The sequence below is a fragment of the Misgurnus anguillicaudatus genome, chromosome 2 (genome assembly GCF_027580225.2).
Source record: "Misgurnus anguillicaudatus chromosome 2, ASM2758022v2, whole genome shotgun sequence".
NCBI lineage: Eukaryota > Metazoa > Chordata > Actinopteri > Cypriniformes > Cobitidae > Misgurnus > Misgurnus anguillicaudatus.
This window is the reverse complement of record NC_073338.2, coordinates 10,771,204-10,791,408: the sequence shown is the minus strand read 5'-3', so window position 1 is coordinate 10,791,408 and position 20,205 is coordinate 10,771,204. Positions and strand designations below refer to the sequence as shown.

Sequence of the window (20,205 nt, the reverse complement as noted above, 5' to 3'; positions counted from 1 at the left end):
CACCTGAGTCGCCTGTTTCACCTGGTTCGCCTGTGTTGTCTGCTGCACATGAGTCACCTGCACTTCATGTTTAAGTGAGAAGTTCTGGATCTGAGTCCCCTAAGCTTATTGTCACAACCACGCCTGCTGAGCCTAAATTTCCTGAGCTTTCGGTCACAACCATAAGGCCTGTTTCTGAGTTTCCTGTTTCCAAGTTACCTGTGTGTCATGTAGAGGCCAAGATGGTTACCCCTGAGTTCCCTGTGTCCTGTAGTTCAACTAGTGTCGTCACTCCCAAGCTCCAAAATAGCCAACCCTGAACTCTCTGCCTGGGTCTATATTGACTTTATTGAACTCTTTGTAAACTCTTTGTTTTTGGTGACCTGTGTCTTGCCAACCTGGCGATGCCAGCCTCTCTCTCAGCCATCTCTGTCTGCAGGTCCAGAGCGCCTCCAGCGCCACCCTGGTGTCCGATGTCACCTGTACTTTGGTCGGCAGAAGCTCTCCCATGTATTTTTTGGGGGGTAGTACCCGGACGCATGGAGGAGGCAGAAGACACAGAGGAGGAAGCCGAGGTGTTCAACCTTCCATGACCCAGGTACCAGGTCCACGCCTGCCTCACGACCCAGGTCCACATCTGCCTCACGATCCTGGACCATCCTGGCCACACGACCCAGGACCGCCTCTGTCCTCTGAACTAGCCCTGAGGTGAATGAAAATGAAATCCATGCCCTCATCTTTGTTTTGCAACTGGGTCAGCTAATAATCAGATGCTGATAAGTTGGGTATTGAAACAGGTGACTCAGGTGAAACAGGCGATTCAGACGGTTCAGGTAAGCCTGGCGGTTCAGGTAAGCCAGGCGATTCAGGCGGTTCAGGTGACTCAGACAATTCACTTTTGACGGGATGTGCAGGAGGCTCAGGTTCAGACCTTCTAGTCGTGGTAACAAGTGTAGGAGACACAGGTTCGAACCTTCTAGCTGTGACAGGAGGTGCATCAGATGATTTAGACACAATGGCTTGAGGAACACAGGATACAGAAGAGCACCTCTGTCCTCTGAACTAGCCCTGCCTTTGCCACAAGATCCTGGCCCGTCCACCCACCCATGGACTCTGTATATGTTTATGTTTTGTGGGCTCCAGGAGTCGCCCTTTGGGGGGGGGTCTGTAAGGGTTTTGTCTTGTGTTCTGTTTGTATTCTGTTGTTAGGTCTTTTATTTTGAAGTCATATCTCTGGTCTTTTATTTTGAAATCATGTCATGTCACACTTCACTATTTACTTCCTGTTTGTTTTGTATAAAGCCTGTTCTCACACCCAGACAATCTGCAAAGTATTGTATGTGTTTAGCTGCATTACCAAGCATCTCTGTTCATTGCCTTGTTTCCTGTTCCTGTTCTGTTTCTTGTTCATGGTTTTGCCCCTTGCCTGTTTATTTTGGATTACACTATTGGATTGCCCTTGTTGGATGTGTTTGCTTGCCTACGTGGATTACTTTATAATAAACCTCCTTGCACATGGATTCATCTCTCTCTCGCTTAGTGTAAGCAGCCCACGTTACAATATGACAGTAAAGTAGTGAAACTCAATGTATTTATTTTTAAAATGTATCTATAGGCTTATAGGTTTTTTGTAAAAAAAAAAAAATTCACAGCACCCCTGTTCAAAATGACTTCCAGCAGCCCTTGGCCATATTGCTTTTTTGAGAAACAATCAGCCACACAGAAGAGTTCATGACTAAACTTGGCATTTTTGCAAATACTTAAAGGGGACATTCCACAAGAGGTTTTTAAGATATTAAATAAATCTTTGATGTCCCCAGAGTACATATATATAGCTCAAAATACCATATAGGTAATTTATTCTGGCATGTTAAAATAGGCACTTTATGGGCCTGAGCAAAAATGCACCCTTTTTGTGTGTATCCCTTTAAATCCAAATAAGCTGCTCAGGTGGGCGGAGTCTCAAGCGCTCGCGCTGTAGAGAAGACAGTGTTGCCAACTTGGCGATTTTGTCGCTAGATGTAGAGCCTTTTCAGACCCCTTTAGCGACTTATTTTCAAAAAAGCGACTAGCAACAAATCTAGCGACTTTTTCTGACGTTTTTGGAGACTTTGGGAGACTTTTTACGTGACAATCACTCTTCTCTATGAGCAGCTGCCGCTGCTTCCGTGGGATCCACCCCCCTCCCAAAGCACTCACAGGCGGTCTAGTCCTCGCGCAGCAGAGCAGAGTCTCTCCCAGCTGCAGTCAGGGCAGGAGAAGTGGTTAATCTATCCGCGTCCAGATGGCATCATTGTGCATGCGGGAAGCCGGAGCTGGCTTATCCCGCGATGGCTTACATTTATGGCGGGATGTAAATGTAAAATGGTCTTCGAATAAAATGAATCACTGTACACAAATAAATGTATTTAAGGGAGCTGAGCAGCAGCACATTCAGAACAGACAAACTGTACGGAGCTGACGCGGTAATGAGCTATGTACCTACAAAACAACGTTTACCATCATTTATCAGCGTATGTTTTGAAACTGGACTGTTTGGCCATATAGGCTAAACATGAACATACACAAAATTCGTTTTATGAGAACATAAGCAGATAAACAAACAAGAAAACATTTTTAGGCATTCATGTGTATTAAAATAAAATTTTTGACAGTTCAAAGAGAAAGAGAAACGTGAAAACAGCCAATGTAGTAAGAATACAAACGCAACGTGATGACGTCACTGTTATGCTAATGACGCAATGACGTAATCTAGCGACATTTATCAACTTTCCAAGCAGGCTTTAGCTACTTTCCATTGAAAATAGTTGGCAACACTGAGAGAAGACAGAGTATCGAGGAAGATTCTCTCACGAAAGAATATTTGAACAAGTTTAAAAAAATCAATCATCTGTTTTATGCATTCTAAATACATATTTTTTAGCAGATGGGGAACATTGTGGAATAAAAATAAAGACTTTTAGGTTAATCCTTTAGAACGTTAATTCAATCTCTAGAAAGATTATTAAAACTACAAGTTATAAGATTGTAGGCTCCTGTTTGTGTTTGAGGGAATACAAACGCGTTGTGCTGTCAGTCATTCTTTCTCTCTGTCTATCGCACTTGTGAGGCCATTCATGGTTGGATAGCGCAGTTGAAGTGGCGGTCTCATTATAATAAGAGCCCCTTAATACGTCATGGGGGGAGCGAAATTCGAATGACCTATTTATTCACATGCTTGCAGAGAGAGCCTTACCAAAACAAAGTTACGGGGTTGCTATTTTTTATGTTTTCAGGGTTGGTAGAAGCAATGGGGACCCGATTATAGCACTTAAACATGGAAAAAGTCAGATTTTCATGGAATGTCCCCTTTAACATATTTCTTACCCTTTGTCTGTCGCCGTTCTTAGGTTGGGCAGAGCTTGCCAAAAGTTGAGATCTAGTGCTTCTGTTAACATCTGGCCCTTAATTTTATGAGAAACAAGAGAAGCTTGAATTTCACTGCAGATTACTGTATATCCCACTTTACAGATTATATTTTAAAGAGATATTAATACAGTTAACTATAATTGTAACAATACTTTGTAAACATGTCCCCAACAAACAATGTGATTCAGAGAAATACCCTTTTAATAGTAATGATATTTAGATGAGTCATTTTTTTCCATATATTTGCATTTAATTTTCTAAATGTAATGATCATTGACCAAAAGATTTTCTATCTAGAAAAAACGGAGACACTTAATTTTAAAAGTCCACTTTATACATTCTATTAACTACAAATAACTTTGTAACTACATGTCAACTAAGTTTCATTAATTTCAACTATGTCTAGAGTGTTAGTAGATTGTAAGGGTTTGGTTAAAGGAATGAAAGCCTCAGTTGGCTGGTTCAGGCACAGACACACTTTAAAACGTCATATCTGGTATAAAAGAAATAAATAAATGTGTAACCTAAAACATTGGGATTACAAGGGTTTTAAAAGTTGGGGTTAGGGAAAGAGTGAGTGGGGGTTTAGAAAAAATAAAACAAGCAAAGAGGTTAGGGTTAGTGGAATAAGTTCATGCACCTGCAAAGATACTTATAGTCAGTTGAATATCTGTTGAGGAATCATCACAATAGTGTTAATATAATATTAAGCAGACAGTTTTTAATACTGTAAAGATTGGTAGTTGATAAGTAGTTGCAAAGTTACTGATAATTAGTAAAATGTCTAAAGTGGACTATCGAAATTAAGTGTTACCGAAAAATCTGGCCAATAAGATTATGTGCTAGTTTATGGTTTACTTTAGTCTCTAATAATAAAGTGTACAACATGTATAATTAAAAAAAAGTGGTGTTGATAACTTACCACTTTGATTTTCACTGTTTTGTGGGTTTCTTAAAACTGTGTTGTACATCTCAGTAGTGTAGCACTGCTCTTTATTGTCTATAAACAGACATCTGATCTGGTCCATCAATCCTCTCATCTCTGATTGGTTGTTCATAATCTTGCTGCAGATGTGATATTTTTGTCCACATTTCTCAATCAGCTTCTCCAGTATAGGGTTTTTCTTCAGTTCATCTATGATATTGTCACTTTCCTCGTCTCTCTCATAAGTGAAGAGAATCATCACAAATTGAAGAACTTTGTCACCAAACATTCGCTGTAGCCATTCAATGCCCATCTTATCGGCATCTGTTAGCTGACACAATCTCACAACAAAGATGAAGGCATGGATTTCATTTTCATTCACAAGCTGACTGATAACTTGATCAGAAGTGTTCAGATTAGTGTCATATAAGCCTATCATGTTGATCACTGACACATGATGGTCTAATATCTTCCTCTTTAATAAAACAGCCGTGAAGAATTCTGTATCTTCAGTACAGGGTTGGTTTTCTCCAATCAAAATGTTGTCACATCCGAACTGGACTGACTCAGAGTTTCCAAATAATACAACAGTGAAATTAGAGACGCTGGAATCTAGAAACACCAAACCCTTCATATCAAAAGCAACAAATACACTAAGAACCATAGAATATGATTTTATTTTCTTACCCGTGGTATTTTGAGATGAATCATTTGAAGCTACAAGTCCTACACCTACAGATTCATACTCATCTAGTTTGGCCCTTTCCTCTGGTGGTTTAACATTAACCTGAAGAATGAAGAATTGTTCATTTATTACTTATCCCCATAAAATTTGAAGGTCAGTTTGAAGTGCAAAACATTTATATATATATACAGCCAAAGAAGGGGAAACCCTGTATCACACTGATATGTGCTTGTTTTATTGCAGGGTCACAAGCATTTAGCATCAGCATTTACAACTATAAAGGCTTTCATGTCTTCTTGGAAGGTTTTCCAGTAGATGTTGGATCATAACTATGGCCTTTGGAAAACTGGGACCAAAAGGTACGACCCATTCTGCAAAAATGATTGTTTAAAAGGATATTGTGTGGCTTTAAATTTGTATAGCTGAAATTCCCAATCCCTTTATTAATTGGGCATCCATTTTCATTTGTCCATGTAGTGTAAAGTAAGCACAGTTTTACATCATACATTATACTTTTCCTTTCTACCTAGTTTTCAGTTTACTTTATATATTTTTAACATTAACCTTGTGTTCTCTATCAGGTTGATTTGTGGCTGTCATGTTGTTTATTGTTATACTATGATCTTTGCTTTCTTTTATGAGCGATGTTAATGGAGCTGACATAGGCTGCATTTCAAATTCAGCAACGTCTTTTTGAGTTTTATCTTTACAGTTGTTTATTTCTGCAAAGGGACTGTATTCCATAGTAGCACCCATAACATCTGAATTTTGATGCGTCATTAAAGGATCTTCATCCATGATGATTTCACTAGAAAGAAAACATAACATAAATGAGTATGGTAAGCTATCTAAATGCTTTAACCATCTGACAATGGAGTTAATGCTTTACTACTCCAACTCTTGATCCTTTATCTGACTTAAAATTCCTAGACTGGTGAAAATCGTTAAAGGTCCCATATTATGAAAATCTGACTTTTTTCATGTTTAAATGCTGTAATTGGGTCCCTAGTGCTTCTATCAACCTAGAAAACATGAAAAAGATCAACCCAGTAACTTAGTTTTGGTAAACTATTCTCTGCAAGCATGTAAAAAAATAGGTTATTGAAATTTGGCTCCCCTTATGATGTCACCTACAAGCAGTGGCGGCTCGTGACTCCTCATCCGAGGGGCGCGAATTCAAAATAAGTGTTCGGAGTATCATGTGTGTGGTTCCCTTTTCCAAAACATGTGTCCCGCGCGTTGAGAGACCATGTGTGCACCACGTGCCCCGCCAAAACAAGTGCCCGCTGCACACGCATCAAAACCGTTCATGACAAAAGAGACGCTCACGCTCCAAAAGACACGCCCTTAACATTAAACTCTGATTACGCATGAGATTATGCGAGTATCTGGCAAACACAATCGTCTCTTTTATCATAAAACCTTTGGATGCGTCTGCAGCAGGCACTTATTTTGGCAGGACACGTGATGCACATACTAGGGCTGTGTATCGCCAACAATTTCACGATACGATACGTATCCCGATACAAGGGCCCCGATACGATACGCATCACGATACAAGACTATTTTGAATTACATTTTTGTTCAGAATTAAGTAACATTATTACTATTATTGTTTAATGTACATTGAATAAGCAGTGTTGTAACAGTTGTCTTTTTGCCATTCATTATTAGCTTTTGGTGTAACTCATAGAAATTCTTAAAATCTAAGAGTTAATACTTAACTTATGTTTTTTAAAAACAGTTTTACAAAGAAAAAGTGTCTTACTCTAGGCATTATATTTGTCTCTCATTTCATTATTCTATATCTATGAATATATGTGTAAACATGCAGTCAGACTTAATACTATTTAATAGAAATCAGATTATTAATGTGACAGCTAATAGTTTGAAGTAGCTCTGTATCTCTTCACTAGATGTACACTTTTCACATGCAAACCTTTGGCATGTTTCTTCTCTAATGCGTAGTACTGTTTCGCGACTAATAACTATAGGCTAAGATATCTGCGCTTTCATACTGAACTCATTGATTTTAAATACGCGTGAGAGAGAGAGAGAGAGAGAGAACGCGGCTCGCAATGCAGTCACGTGCGCCAGCGAGACAGACATGCAAAGTGAAAGTATACCCCGCTACGTTTCTACGTATTCCGCGGGACACATGCGTCCTTTCCATATGGATCACGCATAAGCAGCGATTGGTCACGTTACTTTACAAAGTGCATCCGAATCGATACGGAAGATGCTGTATCGATGCGTGCATCGTCAGGCGTCCATGACGATGTATCGTCGTATCGATATTTTGAACACAGCACTAGCACATACGATCTCTCAAAGCGCAGAACACATATTTTGAAATTACGTACCACACACATGATGGGCTACATACATGTTGTGACGAACTTCGCATCGTGCGCACTCAGAAAAAGAAGTCACCAGCCGCCACTGCCTACAAGTGGAAATTTTAACATGCTAAAATAAATTCACTAAAATAAAACTTCACATATGTGCTCTGGGGACACCAAAGATTTATTTTACATCTTAAAAAAGTGAAATGTCCCCTTTAAAACCTTAAATTAATTATTTCAGTATTGTACTTTACTGCTTACATCCCATGCATTCTACATACATACTTAGCTCATAGTACTCAACAACTTGGCATCCTGGGAAATCCCTTTTCTTAAAGGGACTGAATGAACACTACAAGTACGTAGTTTTACCTATAGTTTTAAGCAATAAAAATGTTTTAAGTAACATAACACTCTCAAATAACCTTGCAATGTGCACTACACAGATTTTTTTTCCAATCAAAGTTTCCACAATATAAATATTTTATTTGCTATCATTTCACTTAAACCCAAGCTCATTTCACTTAAAGAAAAGAGAGCCACATATTCTACATTTTTTATCTAAATAAAATAATCAATATTTTTTTAGATAGAAAAGCATGCATTACAGGACTAAAACATAAAAGCCAAGGTAAACTGCCTAAAGCTGTAAAGCACTCCACAATATAACTTATCCAACCAGCAATGTTTATCATGAGTAAGAAATATCAATATTAAACATATATATCAAATGGTAATGTTTTTTTAAATCTGCCTACTGAATCATGCCATCATGTCATACATTACCTGCTTGTGAATTTCCTTAACCTGTTGAAGTATCACTGGAATCTGTTCTGAGACTTATACTGTCTCATATTGCAGCCCTTTAAACTTTGAAACTTATGTTGATTTTATACGTATGCTGATCTCAATAAATGCATCTCACAAAATGATCTGGTTAATATCTAACCAAAAATCTAGATTGATGTTATCTAAAGTCTGAAGTAGCTGCAAACAGAGAGGGGGGTTCCAATGCAGTTTATTTCCAGAAAGTCACATGATTTTTAGGTAAACAGAAAGACAATGGCAAGGGAATAATGCTTAGGTGCATGACAATCACGTCATCATTCACATCAGTAAGTAAAATTTATAGAAACATTTCACCCATTAAATAATTTTCATGTTAATTTATTCACCCTGAGGTTGTTTCAAACCCACATAACTCTTTTTGTTACATATAACACAATAAAAGCTTCTTCTTGATGCTTGTTAATTTAAGTTCCTGTACAGTTCTTCATGCAGAGTAATATGGGTTAAAGAGTAATTAAATGTAAATAGAAAATTTATTTCTGTGTGAACTGTCCCTTTAATATCAAGAGCATCAGAATTAGGCCTGGCAAACTCAATTCCTTTTAAGGATCCGGGTTACTGTAAGTCACTCACTAAAGTGATCCAGGTTGTGTGAGTCACTTGAGTCATTTGAGTCAGTATTGCTAAATCGCCAAGGAAACTCAGTACAGACCCACTTGTAACCGGCTGATCCACGCGACTCGAGATTCTTAGAGCCGGAAACATTGCAGACTCGCAGACCGTGGGACTCGCTCTACAGATCCACTAACCCGCTGATTCGGGTGGATCAGCCGGAGCCGGTTAGTGGATCTATAGAGCGACTGAAGTCTCCTCAAAAGCAAATCCACAACAAAAGCCTTTCACTTCTGAAAAACATGCTTAAAGGTTTTAGATTTGGTGTGTATGGTTGACCATTTAAAAAAATAGTCCTAATAATAATATAAAAATAATATAGAGAAAATGTAGAAAAAACTGTGTCCTGATTATGTAGCCCCCGAGCCAGAGAGTCTCGAGTCTGCAATGTTTCCGGCGGATCTGCGAATCTGCAGTGCTTCCGGCTCTGATTCGAGAGACAGTTCGCGTGGATCAGCAGATACGGATCAGCCGGTTATGAGTTGAGAGATTCTCGAGTCAGAGCAGATCCGCATGTCTCTCGAGTCCGCATTGTTTCCGGCTCCGAGTGAGAATCTCAGGTCAGTTCGCGGCTCGCGCAGATCAGCAGGTCTCTCGAGTTTGCAATGTTTCCCGGCTCTGAGTGATAATCTCGGGTCAGTTCTCGCGCAGATCAGCCGGTTACGAGTGGATCTGTAGAGCGAGTGAAGTCTCATTAATAATGTTGAAAGAGGTTTGTGTGTGTGGTGGCGCTGTTTATGGTTTTACATTTTAATTGTAGTAGGACTCAACTGATCCGGGTTAATGATACGAATGATCGAGTGAGTCACGACTCAAACAGGTCTAATCAGAATCAGATCTCTATCCATCACAGTTCTCTGGGCAGTTTTGTGCTACAATTTTCTTGCTGAGTGTTTCTTTATCTTCTGGTATTTTATGTCCTAGGCATTGATTTTAATGTAAAGAGATTTCATGTTTGGAAATGTGTTAATGGGCGTGTAGATTGCCAGTTGTTAACTCTGAATGTTTTTTACATTTTATTGGTAGACTTAAATTTATACTTGTATCCCTTAATCCCACTGGGACTTAAAATCTACTTTACAAGAGAATGACACAAAAGAACATACACAACATTAAAAACTGAAATAACAAAAACAATGACAAAGCCATACACATTTATACATTGAAAGTGATATCTTAAAAAAGAGCGCAGAGTAATTTTCCAAGAATTTGTGTTTACATTTTACCAGGAAGAGGTGGTAACAGGATAAAAGTATTTATTTTCACCTTAGTCTGAGACTTAGATTACTCTGCTGATTTTGGACATACAGATATGATTGTTGCAACATGATCTCACAAAGTTCCGTGGGATAGTCACAGAATTTTTTGCAAATTTTTCCGTGGCATTCTCACGGATTGGTTACTCAACTGCTTTTTTCTATTTTCAAACGATTGTCGCTTTGGTTAAGGGTTTATACTATTTTTTTGTGCTTTATTCTTTTATATTTTCTAAACTTTAAACAATTGTTGCCTGGCATTGGGGTTAGAGTTGGGTTTGGGTAAGGATGTCATTTTATGTAAATCTAACCCTGAACCGAAGCGACAATGGTAAGAAAATAGAACAAAACAGCTGAGTAACCAATCCGTGAGAATGCCACAGAAAAATGAGCAAAAAATTCTGTGACTACCCCATGGAAATTCGTGAGATTAGGTTGGATTTATACATCATTTAAAATTTAAAATGTCTCGTTTTTTTCAGTCCACTCCCAATAAAAAAAAATAAATAAAAAATGTTGTGCAAAATTAGGAAAATAACCATGAAGCGCATTCTGTTCTCTCTCCCTCCGTGAAGTCCTTTCAGAAACGCGCAGAAAAATGAACTGTAACTTAGTGAATACTTGTCATAAAAAGAAAAGATAAATGTCTACATAATGCTTGGAATGTCTACTTTTAAATGATGCAAGTGAAATAAAAAAAAATTCTAATTTGGTGTGAACTGTAAGAAAAGGAGGAGAGGTACCGGCTTTCTCCTGTTAACTCATTATGTGAAATGAGCTGAGATCACCACACCCTGCTCCATTGAAGTGAACGAGCAGACACTTCAATATGCATTACTCTCACCTCCTGCCTGCAGTCAATCCCCAATCCAGTTTATCCGTTCCTTGATATGCTGAGTTGTTTTATCCGAGTGCACCAAACAAAAGGACATGTAAACACTTGATCGGATGGATAACTGAAACTGGGACGCTCTGCGCATGTGCAATCTTCTTCTACTTTTCTATTTTAATGGCTGTTGGCAAACCCACTGAAATGTGCATTTCCGCCACCTAGAGGAAGGGAGTGTGGAGCATATGCACACGTGCAATGACGTAGAATGGGCGTAATGACTGTGACGCAAATAACTCGAGTTTTTTTTTTTAAGGAAGTCACATGAAATGATTTGTCGTGTCAATCTTAAAATGTTCCTGTTCTCCTTCCAATCCCCCGTAAAGTGATACGAGACAGCGTTGTATGGTCAGTCCATTATATCTGATCCACAAACGTGTGTGTTTGGATTCGCTCTCACGGCCGGTCTCTGCAGCACAGCGTAAAGTAAAATACGCTTTTTGGGTTTGGTTGTTTTTGCTGCTGCTTGATAATCAACTAGGCACAAAGCTTTGTGGGCTTGTCGTTTATTAATTATGACCTGAAGTAGACGCACAGCAATTTTAGGAGGATGATTTGTATGTGTATCTTGAAACAGTGTGAAACTATATTTGTGCAATGTGTGCATGTCAAATGATCAAATCTGATTTAAAGGTGGAAAAGAGGATGTTTGTTTAATACATTTTTGCAATGTTACCTGAAACTGTCTTTACTAAATGATAAAAGACTATTTATTAGGCGCACTGAAAGTAATAAAATTAATATATGTCATCTGTGCATAAGGTAGGGCCTTATAAACATCAGCCAATCGTTGATGCAATCATCGCAATCGTCATTGGCCCTCTGGCTTGTCAATCACTGCCATTTCGTTTCTTGGGAGAGACGTGCACGCTCCAGTAACGTTACACGAGTGACGCATGCGCATAGCGCATGAAACTCCGTCTTAAGTTTCGGTTTGTTTTCATTTTCGCTCCTGCTTTCCTCCTTGAATCTGCACCATGGAAGAGAAGAAACCCGAAGGAGGACGCAAAAGAAAGAGTTTTTAAGTCGCTGAGAAGAGGAGAAATTTGTCAGAAGAATGTTATCTAACCAGAGTCGTTATTGGAGAAACATTTCAACACTGGAGAGCAATGAAGGAACAGAGAGGTGTCAGACGCGCAGGTCGCAAAAATTCTCTTCGACAGTTACATAACAGTGATTATTCTTTCTTTGTGGAATAATTATTGTTGTACTGTTATTCAGGTATATCGACGTTGTTCTTGTACTGTAGTTGTAAGTGACCAGGCTGCTACACGCTAGTTGAAATGGGAGTAGCGTCGACTGATCTAACTTTACGTCTTATGTGTTTATTATCATATCTTTTCACATAATGAATCCACTGACGCGACACAGCATATGCCAGTGGTAAACAAACACTCGTGTTCAAATACTCGTGCACGAGTTATGGAAGGCGTTTCCTAGATATGAGCTGTGAAGGAGGGAGGCTGTTCTTGCGCATGCGCTTATTTAAAAAACTCAGTAACGGTCTTTGGATTCTCAGTCGGCGGAAACATCCTCTTTTGCGCCTTTAAAGCTTGTGATATATAAACACACACACCAATCCGATCAGATTATTAAGTGTTCATGTAAACGCTATGATAAGATTTATCAATCAGAAGAATTTTATTTCGATGGAGGCTAAATGTGTCCATGTAAACGTAGCTAATGACGCCCCCCTAGAATCTCCGGATAAACAAGCCGATCTCAACGAGAAGGGTCTCGCTGCAGCCTGCAGTGGACATCCAACCCCGCCCACATCCAAGCGTCACTTCAGAAGTCACGCCCATGTCCATATACGTCACATTCTCATTAACACTAAAACAGGAACCAGAAAGCACCTCCAACACAGCAGATGGCGATAATGCACCTTAATGATCGCCATGATAACACCAAAAAAAAAAAGACCGCACGCACCAGACATACAGACAGACAGTCAAAGGAAAGTGGACAAAGTTATTAGCTATGTCGGTAAGTAAATATGTGTTTGGTTGCAATTCTAATGTAATTCCAATAAGTATTTATATTAGTAATTATATATATGCTTGATAGAAATGGCGTCAATAAATTCACAAAAAGTGTACTGTGGCGCACGTAAAGTTACCTTAATCATTTGCTCATCTTGTTACGCTATCTGCTTTCTTTAACTCTAATTAAGTGATTTGCACTGATCATTTTCAACCCATGCACAGTAATCAGGTTTTGAGCAACGACACAATTTAATTATTTCTGTATACTTATATACTGTACACTCTAAAAAAACAAACGGTGCTATATAGAACCAAAACTGTTGCTTTGGATCGTAATCATAGAAGAACCGTTTTTAGTGCCATATAGCACCGGTGAAGCACCAGTGAAGCACCTGTGTAGAACCATATCGGGGCCATATAGAACCACTATAGCACCAAAAATGGTTCTACATAGCACCGTATGGTTCTACACAGGTGCTTCACTGGTGCTTCACCGGTGCTATATGGCACTAAAAACGGTTCTTCTATGATTACGAGCAAAGAACCACTTTTGGTGCTATATAGCACCGTTTGTTTTTAGAGTGTAGTAATGTTAATGCATGTCAATATTTGTTTGCCATGTTTTCCAGCATCCTACGCATTTCACAGACAAGCATGATGCAGCAGAACACTTCTGCCAGGATGGGATACTTGAATGTCCCTGCTGTAGTTACACTACCAATGAAAAGCTATCTTTTACATTACACTTTGAAAACCACATGTGCCATGCAGTGGAATTGTAGTTTAAAAAAATGCACTTGCCTCTAAAAATGAAGACACACAAGATGACCTGTAGTTTCTTAGGAATCACTGAAGTGATGAAATGTTGTTACATTTATTTTTTCGCGAAAGGGAAGCACGCTATCTGAGGTCACATATAGGGCACGAGGCTACATACGTTGCGCATGCCATGAACCGTCGAACAGTGCAACGCACACACGCTCCGAACCGAGACAAGCGAACTGAACGGTTCTGATTTTTTTCATGAACCGTGCCACCCCTAGTATTGAGGAGGATAGCATTACACAACAATTTCCTACCAATGTTGAAAGTTTGGAGGAAGACAAAGGAGCCCACCCGTCTTGGATGGCTAGGTACATCTATGCCAAAAAAACTGCCCACAGTCTTCCAGTCCGATGTGTTAAACACTAATAATAATAATAATAATAATAATAATAATAATAATAATAATAATAAATTTAATTTATAATGCACTTTATATTTAGAAAAATCTCAAAGTGCTACAGGATAATGATAAATAAGAGACAATACAACAAGAAGAACATAGCGAGTCAGTTAAAAGCTCTATTAAAGAGGTGAGTTTTGAGGCCACGTTTAAAAACATCCACAGACTGTGGTGTCCTCAGGTGGTCAGGGAGAGCATTCCACAGCCTAGGAGCTACTGAACAAAATCCCCGATCTCCCATAGTCCGAAGCTTTGTCTTGGGCTGTTTCAGTCGAAACACTGTACCAGATCTAAGGGCACGAGTGGAGGTCTGCAAGGTAAGTAGTTCTTTGAGGTAGGGGGGGGCTTCACCATAGATGCATTGGTGGGTAAGGAGGGAGATTTTGTTGTCAATCCTCTGAGACACAGGAAGCCAGTGTAGTGATTTGAGAATGGGGGTGATGTGTTTGTGCTTCCGCACCCTCATCAGGATCCTGGCGGCACTGTTCTGGATGTACTGCAACTTTTGAACGTTTTTTCCAGAGATCCCAATGAGCAGTGCATTGCAGTAATCCAGCCTGGAGGAGATAAAGGCATGGACAAGTTTTTCAGCATCAGAGAAATTGAGAATAGGGCGTAGTTTGGCAATATTCCTAAGATGGAAAAATGAGGTCTTGTATAGATGCTTGATGTGAGAATCAAATGACAAATGGGGGTCCATTTTAACACCAAGATTAGTAACAGATGTTTGAAGTTGAATGTTTTGTCCAGAGAAAGTGATGCTGTTTATGCCTGATAGTCGCACCTGATGTGGAGTGCCCACTAAGATGGCTTCAGTTTTCGAGCTGTTAAGCTGAAGAAAATTTTGCCTCATCCAAGCCTCTATCTCCTCCAGGCAGGTTGTCAGAGTGGATGTTGTTGATGTTGTGGCGGCAGTGGGGAAAGTTTGATTTGTCCTGATGTCTTATTGGGTATCATCGGCATAACAGTGGAAGGAAATGCCATGTCGGTTTATGATATGACCAAGGGGGAGTATGTAAAGAATAAACAGGGTGGGGCTGAGCACGGAGCCTTGGGGGACGCAACAGGTGACATTGTGGGACAGAGATTTCGCCTTTCCCAGGGCGACATACTCTGTTCTCCCTGTGAGGTATGAAGAGAACCACTCAAGGGCAGAGTCAGAGACACCGATCACAGAGTTTAGGCGGTAAAGGAGCATGTTGTGGTCTACAGTGTCAAATGCTGCAGTCAAGTCCAGAAGTACCAGAATAGATGGAAAGCCGTCGTCCGCAGCCATCAGCAGGTCGTTTGTGACTCTGACTAGTGCTGTCTCTGTACTGTGGCCGGCATGAAAGCCAGACTGAAATTTTTCAAAAAGGTGGTTTTGTTTTAGATGATTAACAAGCTGTGCAGCAACTACTTTTTCCATCACCTTGGAGAGAAATGGAATGTTGGAAATGGGCCTGTAGTTGCTAAACACTTCTGGGTCTAGGTTTGGTTTTTTGAGAAAGGGCCTGACGGCAGCAATTTTCAGTGCTGAGGGAACATGGCCAGTCAGAAGGGAATGATTTATGACTCTTGTGATAAGAGGACTTATAGCAAGAGGGTTTGATTTTAGAAGTGTTGTGGGGAGTGGGTCCAGGGAACAAGTGGATGGCTTCATCTCTTTAATAACGACCTCAACCTCTTGTGGGGAGATGTCCAGAAAACAGCTTAGTTTTTGAGAAATCCCAGGCTGTAGTTCGACAGTCAGGACAGGCAGTATGGGGAAACTTGATAGCTGGAAGCGGATTGAATCTACTTTGTTCGTGAAAAAGTCGATGAATTTGTTGCATCTCTCTTCTGTTTCTACTGATTGAATTTGTGTTTGCGGTTTAAGAATGTCATGTACGGTGGAGAAAAGTTTTTTGGAGTTGCCAGGGTTGCTATTTATAATGTTGGAAAAAAAACTGGGAACGTGCATGTCTCAAGGAGCTAGCATAGGACCTTTGATGTTCTCTGTACGCCTGTAAATGTACAGTGAGTCCTGAGGCTCTATGGCGACGCTCCAAGACGCGTCCAGCTGTTTTCATTAGTCTGAGTTCATCCGTATACCAGGGGGCTGAGCGTACGAAGCTGACACTTTTAGTTTTGACTGGAGCATGGAGATCTAAGAGATTTCTTAGAGATTGGTTGTAGAAATCGACCAGTTCAGTAGCTGAGGAGAGACCAGTATAAGACAGATGTTTGAGGTCAGTGGTCAAAATATCCAGGTTAATCTTTTTTAGGTCTCTATAGCAGATTATTCGCTTAGCCTTGGTGAGTGGAAGAGGAATTGACAGTTCCATGGTGATGGCCTTATGATCTGACACACCCAGATCATAAACCTGAAGGATACTAATGGGGGCAGAGTTTGACATGACCAGATCCAGTGTGTGCCCCCTAGAGTGTGTGGAAACATCGACGTGTTGTTGGAAGTTAAGGTAATCCAATAGTTGCAAAAACTCAGCTGCATGGTAGGAGGAGGGGTTGTCAACATGAATATTAAAATCAAGTATAATAATATTGGTAGAGGTGGTGCACAGTGTTGTGAAAAGATCATATATCTCTGAAATGAAAGCTGGGTTTGGTTTGGGGGGCCGGTATATCAGGAGTATCGTCATGGGGAAAGGGGGTTTACACTTAAATGCAAGACATTCGCATGAGGTTAATGTAGACGGAAGGAGGAGGGGAGACAGCTCCAAGTTTTGTCGGTATATGATAGCAAGACCGCCACCACGGCCAGAGTTTCGGGCTCTCTCCAGGTAGCTGTAACCGGGGGGACAGGCTTCATTGAGCGCTGAGTAAACCCCTGGCTGGTGCCATGTTTCTGTCAGGCACATAAGGGCTAAATCTTTTTCCATGATGTGGTCTTGTATAAAGGAAGCTTTATTTGTGAGAGATTGTGTATTTAAAAGTTCTATTTTGAGTGTTGATGCTGTAGTAGATCTTTGTAGAGGCCGTAATACACTTGTATCCACTCCACGTTTTACAATCTGCTTAGAGTTGAGAGATCTCGCGATGTTTCCCGTGCCGCTCAGGTGAGCGAGCGGAGATCTCGCGATGTTTCCCGTGCCGCTCAGGTGAGCGAGCGGAGATCTCGCGGTGCTTCCCGTGTTGTTAGCGCAGAGAGCAACACTGCTCTGATGACGCGGCAGACGTGCGACAGTGGTCCAGAAAGATGGAATACATGAGGCAAGAAGATTCGGCTGATGGTAAACAAACATTCGTCGGAAACTTCTGTGGATGTAGCGTGGACGCCGTTTAAGTCCAAGTTCTTTGATGGTAGCAATGGCCATTGGGATAGAGTGGTTGTTGAAAGTTAGCAGCTGTGGGATGGAATACTTGAGCCTCATGCCGGCCGCCATGAGACCGGGAGAAGTAGCGTTAAGTGGCTGCCCCAGGGGAAAAGTTAAACCTTTGAGCTGTTGGAAGCAATAATGGAACAACAGAAAAAATCCGGGAAAACAGCAGGAGTTTGACCGTCTATCCGCTGATGTTAGAGGAGATGACAGTGGACAGTAGGTGAGTAGAGGTTTCAGCTTCGTATAAATCCATGTATAAATCCATGTAAAAACTCACAGTTCAGTAAATACTGATTTAACACGAAAAAAAAGACAAAGAGACAGTGGAGAAGCGGCGACAGCAACGCCAGCGTCCTCTCGCACAAGTCAACTCCCACTAGTAATTTTCCTTTGAACTTCACACCATCTGAAGCCTTTTGTACAGAATGTTCAGAGGTAACTCCACTAAGTGAACCTTTCATCATCACATCAAAAGCCAAAATCCTAACAATAACTAATGTGAGAGAAGGTTTGTTGTTTTATTTTTTAGAATTTTGTCATTAATTCAACATTTAATTTGCCGTGGGGTTTCAGTCAGGGCCTTCAGTAAGCATGTAAACCACATACATTACATTCAACGCAGCCATATGCAAATAATGCGCATATTCGGCCGCACATACAGGCACTCGGCAACATGACAGCTGATCAACAATTAGCCTAAAGCAGTATGCTAGGTAAGGGTGGGTTGAACTCGGACTAAATTTCACTGCATGTATCAATAAATGTAATCCCCCAATGCACACTGTGTGCATAGTGTCACATCCACATGCCACAGTTGGCTACTATCAGTGCAACACGAACCACTCAATAACAATGTGCATAAGCCCTTAATAATGCTTATTATCAGATGGAAACCACAATCTGCATGATACAATACTCGCCAAGTAGTAAAGCACTCACGCATCACTTTTCAGTCACATACCTGAGTACATTTGAGAGCTGCGCTGTGTTACTGAAGTCAGTGGTCTCATCCACCATAACTGCCACCAAATTTGTTTGTTTGTCGCAAGTCAGCATCATGCTCCGCTAATAGCGTTAACAATTCCAAGTAATTACCCCTGTTCAGCGAATCTCTGGATTCATTGTGTCCCCTGATAATTCTTGCCGTCCCAAAAAGAGAACACAGTCAAGACACTTCAGAATGTCCCGGTTCTTTCTGACCCTCTCGTTGTGGACACTGATCTCCCGTTTTCTATACTCGTTAAGTTGCAAATCCACATGACATTCACCAAAAGTTTTCAAATGCACGACTGACATTATTATGGCGCTCGGAGCCTTGGTGTTTAAGAGCTGCCTGAAGCTGTTCAGACTGTCAAAGCCAGAATCATTCAATGTCCCTTTACTCGTATTAAAAAGTAAACACGTCCAACAAAATAACTTGTCGTGCTGGGGGCAACAAGATCGAGTGTATCTGCAACAGCGGGTGTCATTTTCTTTAACTCTTTCACTGCCAGCATTTTTTAAAAAAGTTGCCAGCCAGCGCCAGCGTTTTTCATGATTTTCACCAAAGTTTAATGCTTTCCAGAAAATGTTCTTCTTCAAATATATTAACATACAATATACCAAATGCAAGAACAGACCCTCTGCTTTTAAACAAAGAAACGGTTTCATCCTACCTTCAGTGGTTCTTCAGTGGTCCCAGCTGAGTAAGCTGATTTTTATGTGAATTTTTTAGGGTACTCCGGTTCAAACTTAACAATTTTGAATTTTGCAATTTTGCGGACATTACACCAATGAAAAGAAGTTAATAGCAAAGTAAAGAAAAACATTTAACACACTTAAAAACATTTTTATTTTTTATAGGGCCAGCAGAGAAGGCCCTGCTCCTGACGGCCCACCACTGGGTATTCATAATTTTGACGACCACATACTTCTCTCGATTCACCTTGCATTTTCTGCGCAACAGTCTTCAGGTAAGATAGCCTGGTCCAACCAGACTCTTGACATTCATTTCATTTGTACAGAGAGTCTGGCCACGCTCCATTGCAAAGCGTTACTTCCGTTAAGGAGGGTCCTCTGTTGAGGTTTAAACTATTGGATCTGCCCAGAGTCACTCAGGATCTGCCATATGCAGTCGCTAACGTGTGGTCGTGACGTATATCATGCGCCGAAACCAGCCGGAAACAACAAGTATGAATAATCAGACCAACAAAACTTAGCAAACCTGGTTCTTGCTCCGGCTTTAACTTCTGTATATTCAGCAGCTTTGCAACAACGGACTGAATAGCTTTTCTCACGTCTTTCTCCGCTGCCATTACTGAACTACAACTCACACTGATGCACGACCTCAACGTCATCGTTTTTAGCCACCCCCCTCTGTTCGCTGATTGAACCTACAGATTTTTGCAGGAGAAAACGAAACTCTACAGAGCAGTCTCAGACGTACTGCTGAAGCGAAATGAAAATTAAGTTGAAGCACGTAGGAGGGCAGAGCCAGGCTACAGGTAAGAACCTTGCTGAATTGAATTTGTAGTTATAAACAACAACAAAGCATTTGTCCTAAATATGTATTGTAAAGTCTTCAGTGTGAACTTCTATTTTGGCAGACTCACCAGGCTGTAGGAAGTGCAATTGAGGTCTTGGAGAGGACCTCGGAGAAAGCCTTTCCTTCAAAACAAAGGATCCTGCAAGCTTACTTAAGCTTTGAGGCACTGACTGACCATACTTACACATTTTCTTCCAGTATCCGTAGTAATGGACCTTCAT

The 20,205-nt window shown here is 40.5% G+C and overlaps 1 protein-coding gene across 1 annotated transcript; it reads right to left on the bottom strand.

The window, feature by feature from the left end:
• Positions 1-734: 734 nt before the first annotated feature.
• Positions 735-4,946, bottom strand: LOC141351370 (uncharacterized). Its single transcript, XM_073858016.1, has 3 exons — positions 4,310-4,946; positions 3,346-3,422; positions 735-959 (listed from the first exon to the last, which is right to left on the bottom strand). The coding sequence occupies exons 1-3, from the start codon at positions 4,944-4,946 to the stop codon at positions 735-737; spliced, it is 939 nt and encodes a 312-aa protein (XP_073714117.1).
• Positions 4,947-20,205: the final 15,259 nt, after the last annotated feature.